The sequence below is a fragment of the Rhopalosiphum padi genome, chromosome 3 (genome assembly GCF_020882245.1).
Source record: "Rhopalosiphum padi isolate XX-2018 chromosome 3, ASM2088224v1, whole genome shotgun sequence".
NCBI classification, from domain to species: domain Eukaryota; kingdom Metazoa; phylum Arthropoda; class Insecta; order Hemiptera; family Aphididae; genus Rhopalosiphum; species Rhopalosiphum padi.
In genome coordinates this window covers 47,320,264-47,335,779 of record NC_083599.1, presented here as the reverse complement: position 1 = coordinate 47,335,779, position 15,516 = coordinate 47,320,264, and the positions used below count along the sequence as shown (strand labels likewise).

The window sequence follows — 15,516 nt, the reverse complement described above, 5'->3', positions numbered from 1 at the left end:
TCGAAACGATATATTTGCACTAAGTGTTGAATCGGTTGGCAGTCTTGCTCCATGAGTTTTGCCACAATATCATCATTTTTATAAATACAATACTCATTCCAATAAAAATAACTATTTGTTATGATAAAGTATTTTTAAGAGCCTCCAATAACAAATGTTCGCACCCGAGTCTCCCATATAAGATATATGTAACGGTAACACCTCTGTCATAAGATCAGTTTATATTTCCTTCGGTTTCTTAATTTTGTTTTTAGAATATAATTACTTCAAACGGGAATACAAAAAAACACTGGCTTGAAACATTATGTGTTGACAATTTTCCTATTTTCCGTAAATGCATCACAATATATAACTTACTTTGTTATAATATCTTAATAAACATTATAAAATCGAACATGGTTAACGTGCTATATGATTATTGTTATATAGCTTAACAAAACTTTAAGTTACGTGTTAGGAAATTGCCGCGGAATATTAACAGTCATCATAAGCCAACGTGCTCTAGTGCAGGAGACAGTACCTGAGCTAAGTATAATACGGCACGACGTCCACCCAGGACGGTCAACTGATGGCAGGAAATCCGCATGAGCGTGACCAGACGTGTATCGCCAACGGCCGATCGACGACACGCCGACAGACGCACACTGGCGGAAAACTATATCGGTGTGACGTGTGCAGCTATGCGTGTGCCTCCAACAGCGGATTGACGTTACACAAGCGAAAGCACACGGGTGAAAAACCGTACACGTGTGATGTATGTGGTGCGGCGTTCTCTCGAAATTACAATCTAATAAGCCATGGGCGGACGCACACCGGTGAAAAACCATACCTGTGTGACGTGTGTGGCCATACCCTTACCACCGCCAACGGATTGAAGATACACCAGTACGGGCACACCGTCGAAAAAACATACCCGTGCGAATTGTGCGGCAAGAGCTTTGCCTATAGGAACCGACTAACTGTACACCAACTGACGCACACGGGCAAAAAACTGTACCCGTGTGACGTGTGCGACAAGACGTTTGCCTATAGGAGCCGACTGGCAGAACACAAGCAGACGCACACGGGTGAAAAACCGTACACGTGTGATGTATGTGGTGCGGCGTTCTCTCGAAATTACAATCTAATAAACCATGGGCGGACGCACACGGGTGAAAAACCGTACTCGTGCGACATGTGTGACTATGCGTGTATCACCAACAGCAGATTGAAAGTACACAAGCGAAAGCACGCGGGTGAAAAACCGTACACGTGTGATGTATGTGGTGAGGCGTTCTCTCGAAATCCCAATCTAATAGTACATCAGCGGACGCACACCGGTGAAAAACCGTACACGTGTGATGTATGTGGTACGGAGTTCTCTCGAAATTCCAATCTAATAATCCATGAGCGGACGCACACCGGTGAAAAACCATACCTGTGTGACGTGTGTGGCCATAACCTTACCACCACTAACGGGTTGAAGATACACCAGTACGTGCACACCGGTGAAAAACCATTCTCGTGCGACTTGTGCGGCAAGAGCTTTGCCTATAGGAACCGACTGACTGTACACCAACTGACGCACACGGGTAAAAAACTGTACCCGTGTGACGTGTGCGACAAGACGTTTGCCTATAGGTGCCGACTGGCTGTACACAAGCGGATGCACACGGGTGAAAAACCGTACTCGTGCGACGTGTGTGGCTATGCGTGTATCACCAACAGCAGATTGACGGTACACAAGCGAACGCACATGGGTGAAAAACCGTACACGTGCGACGTATGTGATAAGAGGTTTGCCACTAATGGTGGATTGACTGTGCACCGGCTGAAGTACTTATGATTATTATCGCACAAAAATGTTTTGAGCATTTCAATAAACAGTTATTATATTTTTACTACTGAGTTCAACTAATTTCAACGCAAACGATTCGTTTTCCAAACAACGATTGCTCGTACACGTTACAAACAATATGATGGTACCTATGCTGTAAACATTAGTAAAGTTTTCTTCTGGTTTTAACATATTCAGTGATATAATATATGTGCAAGTCAATTTTAACCTGATTTGGGTGCTTTGGTATTCCGTTGATTACAGGAATAGATACTTAAATCTGATTTAAAAACGTGTTTATCATTATAAGGGTATTAATAAGTTCTACTAGTTTTAGTACCCTTAGCAATGAATAAGTTGATAGCTAGTCTATTTATTCATTTCCATCGTTTTTTTACTATCGAATTATATATTATTTTTAATTATTTTTAGTGTGCATCTGTCATCAATTAAAAATACAAAATTTAAATTGATCCTGCTCTTTCGATATAATTGATCAGTCCAAATTCATTAAAAACTAAAACATAAATTGTAATTGAAAAATATAGATTCCAATTTAAATTTCTGTTTATACATATAAATTTATGAAATTTGATTCAATAGTATGTATTATTGATGATCAAAAGTAGATATTTCTCAGTACTTTTCAAAATAACAACAACAACAACAAATACAAAGTAGATAACCGCTCTACTGTACAATAGATGTGCAGTGTAGTAGCTCTATAGAAAAAAAATGACATTACAATGTATGTTTTAAATTATAATTAAATGATAAATCATTGATAAACGGTTCCGAGCGAAGATAGTCTAGATAACTTAGTTTATTTTATAGTATTTTACTATTTTATATTGTTAAAATTACGTGGTAGTAACTCATCTAAGACGTTGTTTATCTCTTGTACGGTGTATTAGTGATAAACTAATAATTAATACCAAATTGAATTATACGAAGAGAATTTTGTTAATAATATTATAATAAAACAAGTACAATTTAATAAATAATGAAATAATTAATAAAATGTAAACATAATATAATATAATATAATATTTTACTTTATTGACATCCTATTAAGTGGTAACAACTAACAATACAAGCAATGCAACGAGATTGCTTCGGTACGTGTATGGCGTGGTACAGGCGGTACAATATGGTGTATATTAGTATATTTAGTAGACTATAGGATTATTATTATAAATTGTATAAGCTAGTAAGTACCTTAAAAAAAATTACAGTTTAGCTTTATTCACATAAATTTAAAAAAAAAATACCTTTAACTATTTAAGTATTATAGGGCTAGAATATTGTAGAATTTTTGTTATAAAATATAATTACAAAAGTACAATACATATTATGCTTAATATAGTAATAACTAATATGTATAATATATAATTAGGAATTCATACTTAAAAGAATCCAATAACAACATGCGTTTTATCCAATATATTATAAAACTATTGATTTAAAATTACTCATTGTTATTGCTATTAGTAATTAGTTTTTTGTTTCCTGATTCGGTAAAACTTTCAATATTTATAATTTATATTACAATGCAGTCACTGTTACTTTGTTTGTTCGCAACATCCTTTCCATATTTATCTTCACTCATATTTTAAAATATACAAAAAGTAATTTTTTAATAGGTACCCCCGTCACCGAGAAATACTGATGAACTCGCGTATGAAGCACTTTTCTACGCACTACACTTACTGTAGTGAGTACACTATACTACAACAGTAAGACGGTATAGTATAGACCAGCGTTTCTCAAAGTGTGGGTCGCGGCCCACTGGTGGGTCGTCAGTCAATTTTTAGTGGGTCGTAAACAATTTTTTGAATTATGATGTCAATGCTGTTATTAACGATAACAGAAAACAAGCACATATTTCGCATACACCTCATTATTAAAAGTACATTTATAAAAAAAAATTGGTTATAAACCTATAAAATACTAAATATGTATATATTACAAATTTATACATATTTATATAATACAAATTTTGTTTTTTATAACTACTTTTTGAAAAGTCAAACCATGTGGGTCGCGAAAGATTTTTCAGGGTAAATTTGGGCCGCGGTACTAAAAAGATTGAGAACCACTGGTATAGACAGTATAGTAATACACACATATACACAGTATACCTACAAACTGCAATGCGGCAACAATTACACACAAACGACGCACGAAATAACAATCAAACGGTATTTATCAATTCCACCAAAATAAGCAATAACATATAAGTATACTTACTGTTATTATAATTATGTATATTTAGCTATTATATTCAAAAAGAGATGTATTTAGGACCATAAATAAAATGTATTGTATTTAAAAATAAATCGTATTAGTGGTGACTTTGATAGTATTTATTATGTTATTGTGCTCTTACATCCAGTGTTCCAATTGTTATATTATAATCTTGTTTCAATAATATTCGTATTTTCTTCGAACACCGTCCAAATAAAATGTTATAAATAATAGTATTTTCATTTTTCTTATTATTTATTGTATATTTGTTGTGAAAAAAAAATTTAAACTACGCTGAAAAATGTGTTTTTGCATCAAGGGAAATAAAAAAAATGGGTATAATCATTGATTTTTATAAAATCAATGGTATAATTAACAAGACTGAAAAAGTCTTGCACTGTTCTTACTATACATATGATGCCAGTACCTTCTTGGTATTAATGGTATTGATCTTGATCTAGCAAAATAAAATTATTAAAAATTACCCAGTAACAGCTTAGTAAATAATGATTGCCTTCTGCATTTCAAACTCGTATCCGTGCGGATACGTAGGTACTTGGTGGTGTTGATATAGCCATATAGGAGGTACCTACACTGGGCTACACTGGGTAAATTATAATGTATTCCCTTTAGATATTTAAAATTGAACACTGATATAGATACGTATATAGCATTATAGCATATGGTACTTCAGCATTTCCTATACTTTATTTTTTGATTCGTTGTAAAACTGTAATTAGTATTACATACTTGTTCGAGTGAATTAAAACGACGATATATTTTCTCGCATCTCTTTGACGCAAGCCGTCGTCTCACACCGCGCAACGAAACAACTCGCTATGATTTACGCCATTGCATTGTCATTAAATAATGTGCCTTCCTACACTGCCGGGGTTGAGTGTCTAGACTCTAGACTTTGATTTTGAGGGTAGTAATTTAAAACGAATAAACGTATACGTTTCAAGTATATTAAATCCGCTTGCGGTGCATGTTCGTCGCATCGATGCAGCGTATGTGTACCTTGTACACTATATACATATACGTACACATTTGATACAATGCATTCGCCCTGCTCAACCAACATCACTGATTGTAACAACTTAGCCTCTTTGCAGCTGATTTTTTTAAAAATAATACGCGACATTAAATCATATAGGTACATATTACGTACGAAGTACCTAGTACCTACATAATATTTTTATGATTGCAGTACAGTTAAAACTAATTAATTCGTTATTTAATCGGTCAGCTTGCACAATGATTTTATGAATAGAAAGAAACAAATAAATATTTCTTGGTTTATAAAAATTAATATAGTCAAAGACGTATATAGCTGCTTAAACCTGTGAATTACTACAGTACAGTTGTACCCATTAAAGAATTTAATAAGTACGAATATAGTGTAGAACACACTTTTTTGAAACTATTTATATTATTATTAGATATTATAGGTAGTTAAAAAAAATAAGAAAAAATGCATAATTAATCACTAGGTTATATATTATTTTATGTGTGACTCGAGTGGTAATTAAATAAATTCAATTCACTTATTTCGACTGAGTTAATTTAATATTTTTTTTCGTATTAATTATTTATATTTTTTTTTGGATATGTTATGTTATTTTAGGTTAACTATTTACTTATTATTATTTTTTATTATTGATTCAACTCGACTAAATCTTTTTTCATTGGTTTCTCAAAGCCCTGCAGTGGTAGTTATGCAATGTTGTATAAAAATATATTATAATATAATATTTATAGATAGGTACCTACACGTGAATAACACAACAGTGCGTATCGTCAATAAATGTCATTAGGTACCTATAACCGCATGTAGTTCGACTCTTTCTGTCTCCGTCGACTGCAGCTGTCTGCTGTATATTTATATTTTATTTATAATATATATATAACTGTATATGTTTAATGATACGAAATAAATATAAAATCAAATTTACTTAATATTCAAAAACGATAATACGTTTCAAATAAAAATCATGGGCGATTGACGATTGGTTTACTTATGTACATAAAACTGTAAATTGTAATCCACTGTGTGTGTGTGTGTGTGTGTGTGTGTGTGTGTGTGTGTGTGTGTGTGTGTGTGTGTGTGTGTGTATCTAGTGTACCTATAGCACGCAGACGTATAAATATATTATAATAATTTATACACACACACATGATAATAAACCCATCATTGTCGTCGGACTCACACGATATCTGTGCAACACAGCGCGAGTGCGTGTAGTAGTCAGTAGACGTACAGATGATAAAGGAAAAATGGGTAGCCTCGCGCGTGATGAAACGACAACGTAAGTAAACAAATAAATTAAAATATTAGTGCGTTAACGTTATTTGAATAAAATCGTGTTTAATAGTGATTTTTTTGCAATCCGATTCGTCTTAACTGTAATCCGTTTTGTGCGTCGGCATACGGACCACATTGCTGAATATATAATAATATTATTTAAATATTTGTGTACATGTTAGTCGTATCGTATAAAACTCGTATTACCATAAACGTATCGAACCAAAATGTCATCGGTTTTTTAATTATTTTTTTTTGTTAGCGACGCGAATAAAACAAAATAGATCCTTTTTGTCGTGACGGATCTCTCCGTCGTCGCATGTAGCAAGGAACATAATAATATTATATTATGTTATAATATTTATCGACAACGGTTCTGCGTGTATAATGCAGGTTTGGGTTCAATTTCTCTTGTAACGAGAATACGAAATACCGTGGTTTTCCTCGAGGCTTCAGTGCCCTCCTAAACAATACTTACAACCCACCTCATCCATTCATTACCTACACTATCGAACCAAAAAGTATAAAACCGTAATTTAAAGTATTAAAGAATATAAAGGAGGTACAAGTGAATGATTTCCAGTGTGTAAGATATTTATTTTGTAAAGTTATATTTATACGATATATAATAATAAGTACTCATAACAGAATTATTATAATTTATAAAAAACGCGATAGTTAAAAATCACAAGATAAAAATAATATAAATAATAATTTTAAAATTTTAAATTATACTCACTGTGCTTGGTTGATGTATTTTAAAATTGAACGTCATTAACTCAAACAATTTCTGTGTGTAAAGTAGATAATTTAGTCGCCGAAATCATAATTATCATATTTTAATTCTGACCAACCTCACTAAAACATTCAAATAGGCTTAAATATTTTTCATACAGTTTTGAATTTATTACAGAAAGCATTTTTCAATTTTAATTTGAGTAGGTATACCTACTTATATGATTAAATCTTATGTTAAATTTTGGTCTGCAGGAGTTTTCAGATTATCCTATACCTATATCATATTATTGTATATTTATATTACACTATTACAGATTCTATTTTCAAGTAAAATAAATATATTTCTACTCAATTTTTCATCAACCTATTATAATTAGGCTTTATTTTTAGATTTGCATGTAGCTATATAAGTAAGTCAATTGAATTATTTTGAATAAAACGTGAAGTGAAAAATGCGTATAGCGTATCAAAAATTGTTTTTACAATGATGTTGATTATTATCTTAATAGTTAATAGGTATTTTGTTATTAACATTTTGATTTTTTGTAAACACAATTTCACTAATAAAAGGAATGCATTGCTAGAATTTCCACGTATTGCACAATATGACACGCCGTTATAAATAGGAATCGAGTATAGCAAAATATTTTTAAGCATAATATAGAAAAACTACTAACAGATGTCTTAAGTTTTTTTAGACAAGCCTGGTCTCAATAATTGAGATCTGCTAAGAACTTTTGAAATTTTTAAATGCAACAATATGAATCGTGTTATATACTTAGTACTTACATGCATCGCAAGTCATATACAATCACAATATACAGATACCTACGTCAATATACAGATTCCGCTTAATGTGAGATTGTGAGAATAAGTGTGATCAAATTGATAAAGGTCATTTTGATTGTATTGACCGACTAATCCTAGGAAGTAATATTTTAATTTTTCTTTTTTAATAAATTTACAAAATTAATAAAAATAAAGCGCATTTAAACATTATTGATAGAGAAAAAATGGACAATGAAGAAAAAAACTATCAATAGTTGATTGCACTTGAGGGTCATGTGCTTAATTTTGTTTTCATATTAACTTAAAATTAACATAATATTATATATTTATATGTAATGACTAATGACCAATTTTTATTTCATGGCAAAATTAAATAGTTTCTATACGACTATAATTTATGGAGTAATTAACTGTTGAATAGTATATGACTGCAGCCCTTTTTCATTAGATATGTGATATGTCACAGTTTTTTATTATTATTATTTATTAGTAGCAGATATTTCCTTGAAATTTATCCTTTTTTTCGTCTTCGTTATTATTTCCTTTTTAATTTTAAAACTTTAAATTAGCTATGACTTTATTTGTCGACAAAGATAAAAATATAAAATATATGTTTATGGTAAATATTGTTCAATTAAAATCTAATTTAAAAAATGCTTATGTTATTAATATGATTATAATCAATACTGATTTAAATACCTAATTTAAATTGTAATGCTATAATCGCGATTTTAGTGATTTTATCTATCCTATGTAAGCTATACAGTGATTCTAATTAAAATATTATATATAGGAAACATTATATATATAGGTACCAAAGAAATTACTAATTATAAGCTTAGTGACTTCGGAGTTTTCTGACATTTGAATGTTTTCTTTTTATATTACATTTTATTATCAAGGGTAAAAAATCATAATTGGGATCTCATATACTTATTTTATTTAAGGAATACAAAATGTATGTACTATATCCTACTATTTACTAATATTCGGCTGCATACGAATTGCGTCCCTTTATATAAAAATTGCGATTAGCGTCCCGTTTTTTCTTTACAACTATAATACTAATAATTGCGTCTCTGAATTTAGGATGACAGAAGGTATAAAAAAAAAACAGTGACGTCATTTCAGTTTTTGCGTAGGGGCAAAAATTTTGACCGACCCATAATAAATAAAAAAAAAACCACTAGCTAACAATTAAATTTTTATCTCAATATAAACAGCCTTCTTACCATAGGTGGACATCGGTGGGGGGCTTATCCCCCCAAAAAATCAAAGGTAATATGTTATACTTGTGTAAGAAAGGGGTGGCGAGGGTGAAGCCCCTGCAGATCACTTACATTGGATTATTATAGCCCCCCTAAAAATACAATCAAATGTCCTCCTATTATGCTTCTTACATAATTGTATACATACTAGGTTTTACCTCAATTTATGCCTTATTTGCGCCAAATATGAGTATAAAGGTATTTACAAAAAATAAAACAAAACATACCAAAACTAGCACATAACCGGCCCGACAGCGTCCCGCTAATGACAAGAGGGGAATGCCCACGCTGCCACCTCCCAAACGACACCACTGGTAAAAAATAATATTAACGACATGAACGAAATAAAACGTTTTATTTATAACATTTATATCAAAACAGTATCATTCAAATTTTTACCAATCCATAAATAATATTATAATAACATTTTAATATAAATTAATAATACAATATGGGACGCAATTTGTTTGTGCGTAATATTCTTTTATATTTCTATTTAAATATACCATTAAAATATTAGTTATCCAATAAAATCATTATAATTTATAATTAAATTAATTTGGATTTAATTCAATCAATATTTGTTTTATTTTAGTCCATTTTAATGCATATTTTCAGCATGCATTATAACATAAATGTGTGGCTTTTAGAGCTTACTATCATAATATATTCACAAACGACGAACCTAATTGGTAATTATAAGTAATCAACATATAACTTCTTTTAAGTTTTTTCATTATCGATAACAATAAACGGTTTGGATTTAATTTTCAACTACAATAGGCCCCTGGTATCAACGGTCTATTGCCTTAACACTTTGGCAACTATTTATTGCAATTTTAATAATTTATAATAATATAATATATATTATGCAACGAATATGTTTGTATAAAACAATTGGATTACCTACGTGGATTACTATCTTCGATATGATTAATAGGTACCTACATTTATCATGGTTTGAACTGTGTTACAATTGTGAAAACAGTGGCGACGACTATTTTGCGCAAACGTTATCGTAAATTCCACAGCGTCGCTGCCGGTTTTACACAATGATTTTTATTTATATAAGCTAAAAATATCAATTGCTATTCTGCTTACCAATACACGTATTATGTACATTCGTCAGAGTTTTTGCACAGATTTGTGCTCACGAACCAATGCTGAAATAATGATGATTATTGTTAGGTAGTTCATATATATATAATGCAAATGTCAAATCGTCACTAATAACCAGTAACGTGGCGAGCATATTTCAAACAAGTATTTCAAAGTATTTAAACAATGACCAACCCACTATACAGTTAACATTATCATTATAGGACATGGACCAATAGGCAATAGGTCATCGGCAATTTAATGTAAACAAAATACTATGATAATTAACTATACATAATACATTCATACACACCAATTTTAATTTTTAAGCTCAACATAAATTTCTAGGGTTAAGCAATTGGCAATTGCATTAGACAAACGTCGTTTACCGCATAACTGTTAATAACCAATACGACTAAATCACTAATACGACAAAACTATAGCTTTTAACTTCGAAAATTTAAGTGTCTATAGACTACCTATAGTCTATAGACACTTAAATAGCTAGGTACTCTATATGGTATCTCAAAATAAACAAACGTAGGTATCCCAAATCATTGCTTTAAAGTTGAGTCTAACAAATTCATTTGTTCATTACTAAACACAAATACTTTAATTTATATTTATGAAATGTAAGTAAAAAGAAACATAATTATTTATTCACAAAGGTATGCAATATTAAAGTACCTAATAAAGAAATTATTATTTTTGTAAATCATTATTAATATAGTTGTTGAAGGTCTATGATTAAACATTTTCTTACAATATAAGGTATATAAAAAATATTTAACATTATTCCTAAAACATTTTTAACTATTCAAAAGTTTGTACATATTATCTGTTTAGACTGTTTAGAGCATAAAAATAAAATATAAAAAACATTTGTACTATATAGCTAATAGCTATACCTATTATGTTATATGATACAAAAATATTTATATTTTATTTAAATAACCTTATTGATTGTTGAAAAAACCTTAGTCCGTGTAAAAAAAAATATTTGCCTCTCTACCCCCCCCCCCACCTGGAAAAAAATTCTAGTGCCGTGCTTACATATGTAAATTGATAGTATAATTAAAAATAGTTATAAGGTTTATACAAGCCTGGATTAAAGAATCATTTAGTTCTAAAACCCCATACATCTGATAGATGAAAAATGACTCATTTCAACTCTCAAACTTCAACCATTTTATATTCAAAAATTATCTGATTACAACTTTCTTATAGTTGTAAATCATTTTTTAATGTTTTGCCATTTAAAATAAAAATAAAATAATTATGTGATATTATAACATTACAAAAACTTCATGTAAAAACTGTTAAATAAATGAAAATAGTCATTTAAAAAATGTTAAAGCACTATATAGATGTGATATCATGAATAAATAATAAGTTATTAAAATAAAATAATTATTTAATTTAATTAAAATGTTTTATTAATAATCTATATAGACTTTGTTCCAATCTTTTAACTATAGGTATTCTAATTATAACATTTAATAATTATATATATTGTATCTATTATCTTGGCAATAAGCTTAAAGTTCAAAGTATTATTTGAGATTTAAAAACACTTTTGATTGTATAAATCATAGCTAAATAATCAAAAAGTTATACTACTTCAGCATAAAAAGATATACATTAACCATATTCTAAAAACCAAGTATTACTAATAGACTACAGAAAGTTGTTAAAATCTAGTTAATCGTTATAATGACTTTGTACTATTTTAATAATATTGTTTGATGTTTCTTAAACTCAACCCATTTGTGTATAACCTTCTGTATTTTTAGATGGATTTGTAAATTCACAACTGTTTTAAATGTTGTTGACACACATTGAATTGTTTAATTTTACTTTACTTATAATTTTTTCATGATATCACATCTATATAGTGCTCAAAGATTTTCATTTATTATGTTTGTTCTTATGCAACAGTCTAAACTTGATGTAGGTAATTGGAATATAACTAAAACTCAATTTGTGGATAAAAAATGTTTGTTGTATTTTAATTTCTATTTTAAATCAATAATTACAAATAATAGGTTTTTTAATAGTTGCACTGAAATTGTGTTATTGATCCTTAACTTTTACTTACATACATACTGAGATTAATTATAAGTATGGTTAAAAAAATTACAAGAATGTATTTTTATTATTTAATATATGCCTCTGCCTAACAAAATCATAAGTGATGCAGTACAATATGTTAATAGTATTAATATTTTCGTTTTATAAATATCAACATCAAATACCTACCAATATCATAATATCAAAAATAAATTGATTGATCATTTTTTTACACTTATAATAAAATATTTTTTAAAATATTATTTTATATTAAATTTTCATAATAAACAGTAAAATAATATAAATAAATATTATTAAAAAATATTGGGATATTTATATTTGCTATATAATTGTTAATATCTGATAAAATTATTAAATTTGTAATCAAAATGTAAAAAAAATATAAAATAAAAAATCTAATGTATTTATATTGACATCAATATCAATATCAAAAATAAATATACAAGTTACAATTGTTCTGCATCACTAACATTTATAGTATAAAAATATATTTCTAAGACTTTAGACTATAATGATTACTTATATAACAGTCGGTTATTAAATTAAATATTAAAATCTTATTTCAGTTTATTGTTAAAATTATACAAAATAAATTATTTACTTGTTTATTTTTTATGAACACAGCTATTAGATATTGATAGAACATAATATTACATACTAAATATTAATAAATTTAAAATGTTAAGTACCTACATTGAGCTAACAGTTCAGTGTAAAAGACATATTGTAAAGACTGGTCCCTAACTTTCCACTAAGAATACAACTATGTATTGTATTAAGCGTATAACATAAACATTTTTAATACAATGCGTAAAACACATAATTAAATACAAAACAATAACTTCTAGAGATCAGTGATGGCGAACCTATGATATGCTTGTAACTTGGAAATAATTTTTTAGTGACAAGCACAACTTTCAAAAAAATATCATAATATATTTAAATTGTTTAATAATTTAATGTTTAACTTGTTCTTTATACTTTTAAATTATTTACATAACAAACTAATATTTAATCAACAATTTGTATTTGCCTGCGTATATGAACAAGTTCACCATCTCTGCTACAGATAGATACTATAGTTATATATAACATATAAACTTTTTATACTTTATCTGTTTTACAAAGTTACAAAATTAGTTCAAATTAGTCTTCAAATATGATTATAATTTACCTATAATATATATAAGTATAACTATAACATGTTTATTTATTATTATAAATATAATTTTTTATAGTTAATAATAAGCTATTAAAATAAAATTGTACTTTGTAGTTGCAGTATATTAAGATATATTTTATAATATAATAAATGCACTTTTAAGTTTTAATTTAACAAATATAAAGTAGGTATAATATAATAAAAATAGTTATAAAATACATATTTAGTTTTAAAAAATATTTATCAGGATTATATTTATATTTATTTAAAATAATATTTAAATACCTTGTTTTTCCAGTTAGTATACTTATTGGTTACAAAATATATTGTTAGAATAATTAATTTTAGAAAATAGACAATAAGAGGATGTCAGGGGATGAATTGTTTTCTCTTTTAAAACAAATTTGTTTAAATATTGTCTCAAAATAAATTAATATTAGTTTAAATTTACAAGATGCATTACTATTTGAAAAACAAATATAAAAAAATATGCCAAATCTCAATAATATTCACTTCTATAATTTTTGTAATAGATAAGTGATTTAACTTAAGAAAACTCAAAAATCATAAAAATGAATTTACAGGAATACATAGATAACTCCGAGCAGATGAAATTTGATGAGATTCAAGATGAGATGCTTACCTATATAATTTAACTATAACAACTATAACTAATTAAGGTTCAGTATAAATTATAAATATTGATTTTTTGTGTAGCTTCTCAAAAAAGTTATGTAAAGCTATTATATTGTGAATATTGTTCATTGAAAGACAATATTGATGATATTGACTTAGGGCCAGTTATACCATCTCCGATTAAAGTTAATCACAGTTTAATCAGCCGAAATTAGCCCGGTTAAAATATCTGTTATCAGTGATTAAGCCTAATCGGAGTTTATTCGGAGACGGTACAACTGACCCTTAAGAAACCAAAGTAGTTATTAATCATATTATAGTAGATAAGTAATTTATAATGAATGAGAATGGAAAAAAAAACAATCTATGTATTTCTGGAATCCTTAAATGTGAATTCTGGCAGTACGTAGTATGAAAACAGATCTTTACAAGTCTTTCACATTATTGTAAGGAACAGTTTTACCTGTTCCTTTGAACACAAATTAGTGGTAGGTATTTTGATGTTTTGACAACTTAATCAGGAGTCCATATAGTGGTGTATTGTGGCAAGTCGAAACTTTCATCAGCAATCCATTCTTCTGGGCTGACGTAAACACCTACGCCAAACTCCAAACCTTGAATGTCGTGTGCATTCGACAATGTCGCCGTCGCACTCACCGAAATGAGATTATCGGAAGTGGTTGGTGAATTATTCGGAGCAACATTATTACTACCGTTCGATGGTTTGAACCTCTTGTGATGATTAAATGATGTAGATTGCGATCGTTTCATTGTTGACGGGTAATACTAGAACTCGTGAAACTTCTCTTGCGCGATCGCTATATCGGCGTCACCACAACAAATATGGCGGGTCTCGTCTCGTCAGTCGCTTTCTGGGTGGTTTCGCTCGAAAATCGCAGAACGTCGTTTAGATATATTTTTCGGCGTGCCAACGGGATGAGTACGTGTTGTAAAAACAAAAAAAATATGTGTACGATTTACTTACAAAATCATCTCATCCACAGCAGCAGTGCCCAATATCCGAACTGCCAACGGACGACCCGCGGGCCACGATATCGTTATGAAAACGTTTTCCGGCAGTCAGTAGTCACACTAGTCCAGTAGGTAGTTCGCATCCGCCGCCCGCACGGTCGGTGGTCGGTGCCCCGGTGGTTCGGTACCTCGATCGGTCGGTCGTGATAACAGAAAATGTTCGGACCGTTCGATCGGCCTCCAGCACATTCATGGTCCGTGCCGCCAATACATCTCGCGCGCCATCTGTCCGCCAGATATCCGCGTACCCTTTGTCCGCGACGACGCGGCGATCATTTTCGTGTATTTTATTGTAAAGAGTCGTGTTATCGTGTACGTGCGACCGTTCTTATCA

The 15,516-nt window shown here is 29.6% G+C and overlaps 1 protein-coding gene across 1 annotated transcript; it reads left to right on the top strand.

Annotated features, from left to right (window-relative positions):
- Positions 1–568: 568 nt before the first annotated feature.
- On the top strand, positions 569–1,825 carry LOC132925144 (zinc finger protein 271-like). Its single transcript, XM_060989565.1, has one exon. It carries the CDS (start codon positions 569–571, stop codon positions 1,823–1,825), a length of 1,257 nt encoding a protein of 418 aa, XP_060845548.1.
- Positions 1,826–15,516: the final 13,691 nt, after the last annotated feature.

Coding starts and splice junctions, on each gene's coding strand:
- LOC132925144 (XM_060989565.1), top strand. CDS start 569: ATGGCAGGAAATCCGCATGAGCGTGACCAGACGTGTATCGCCAACGGC.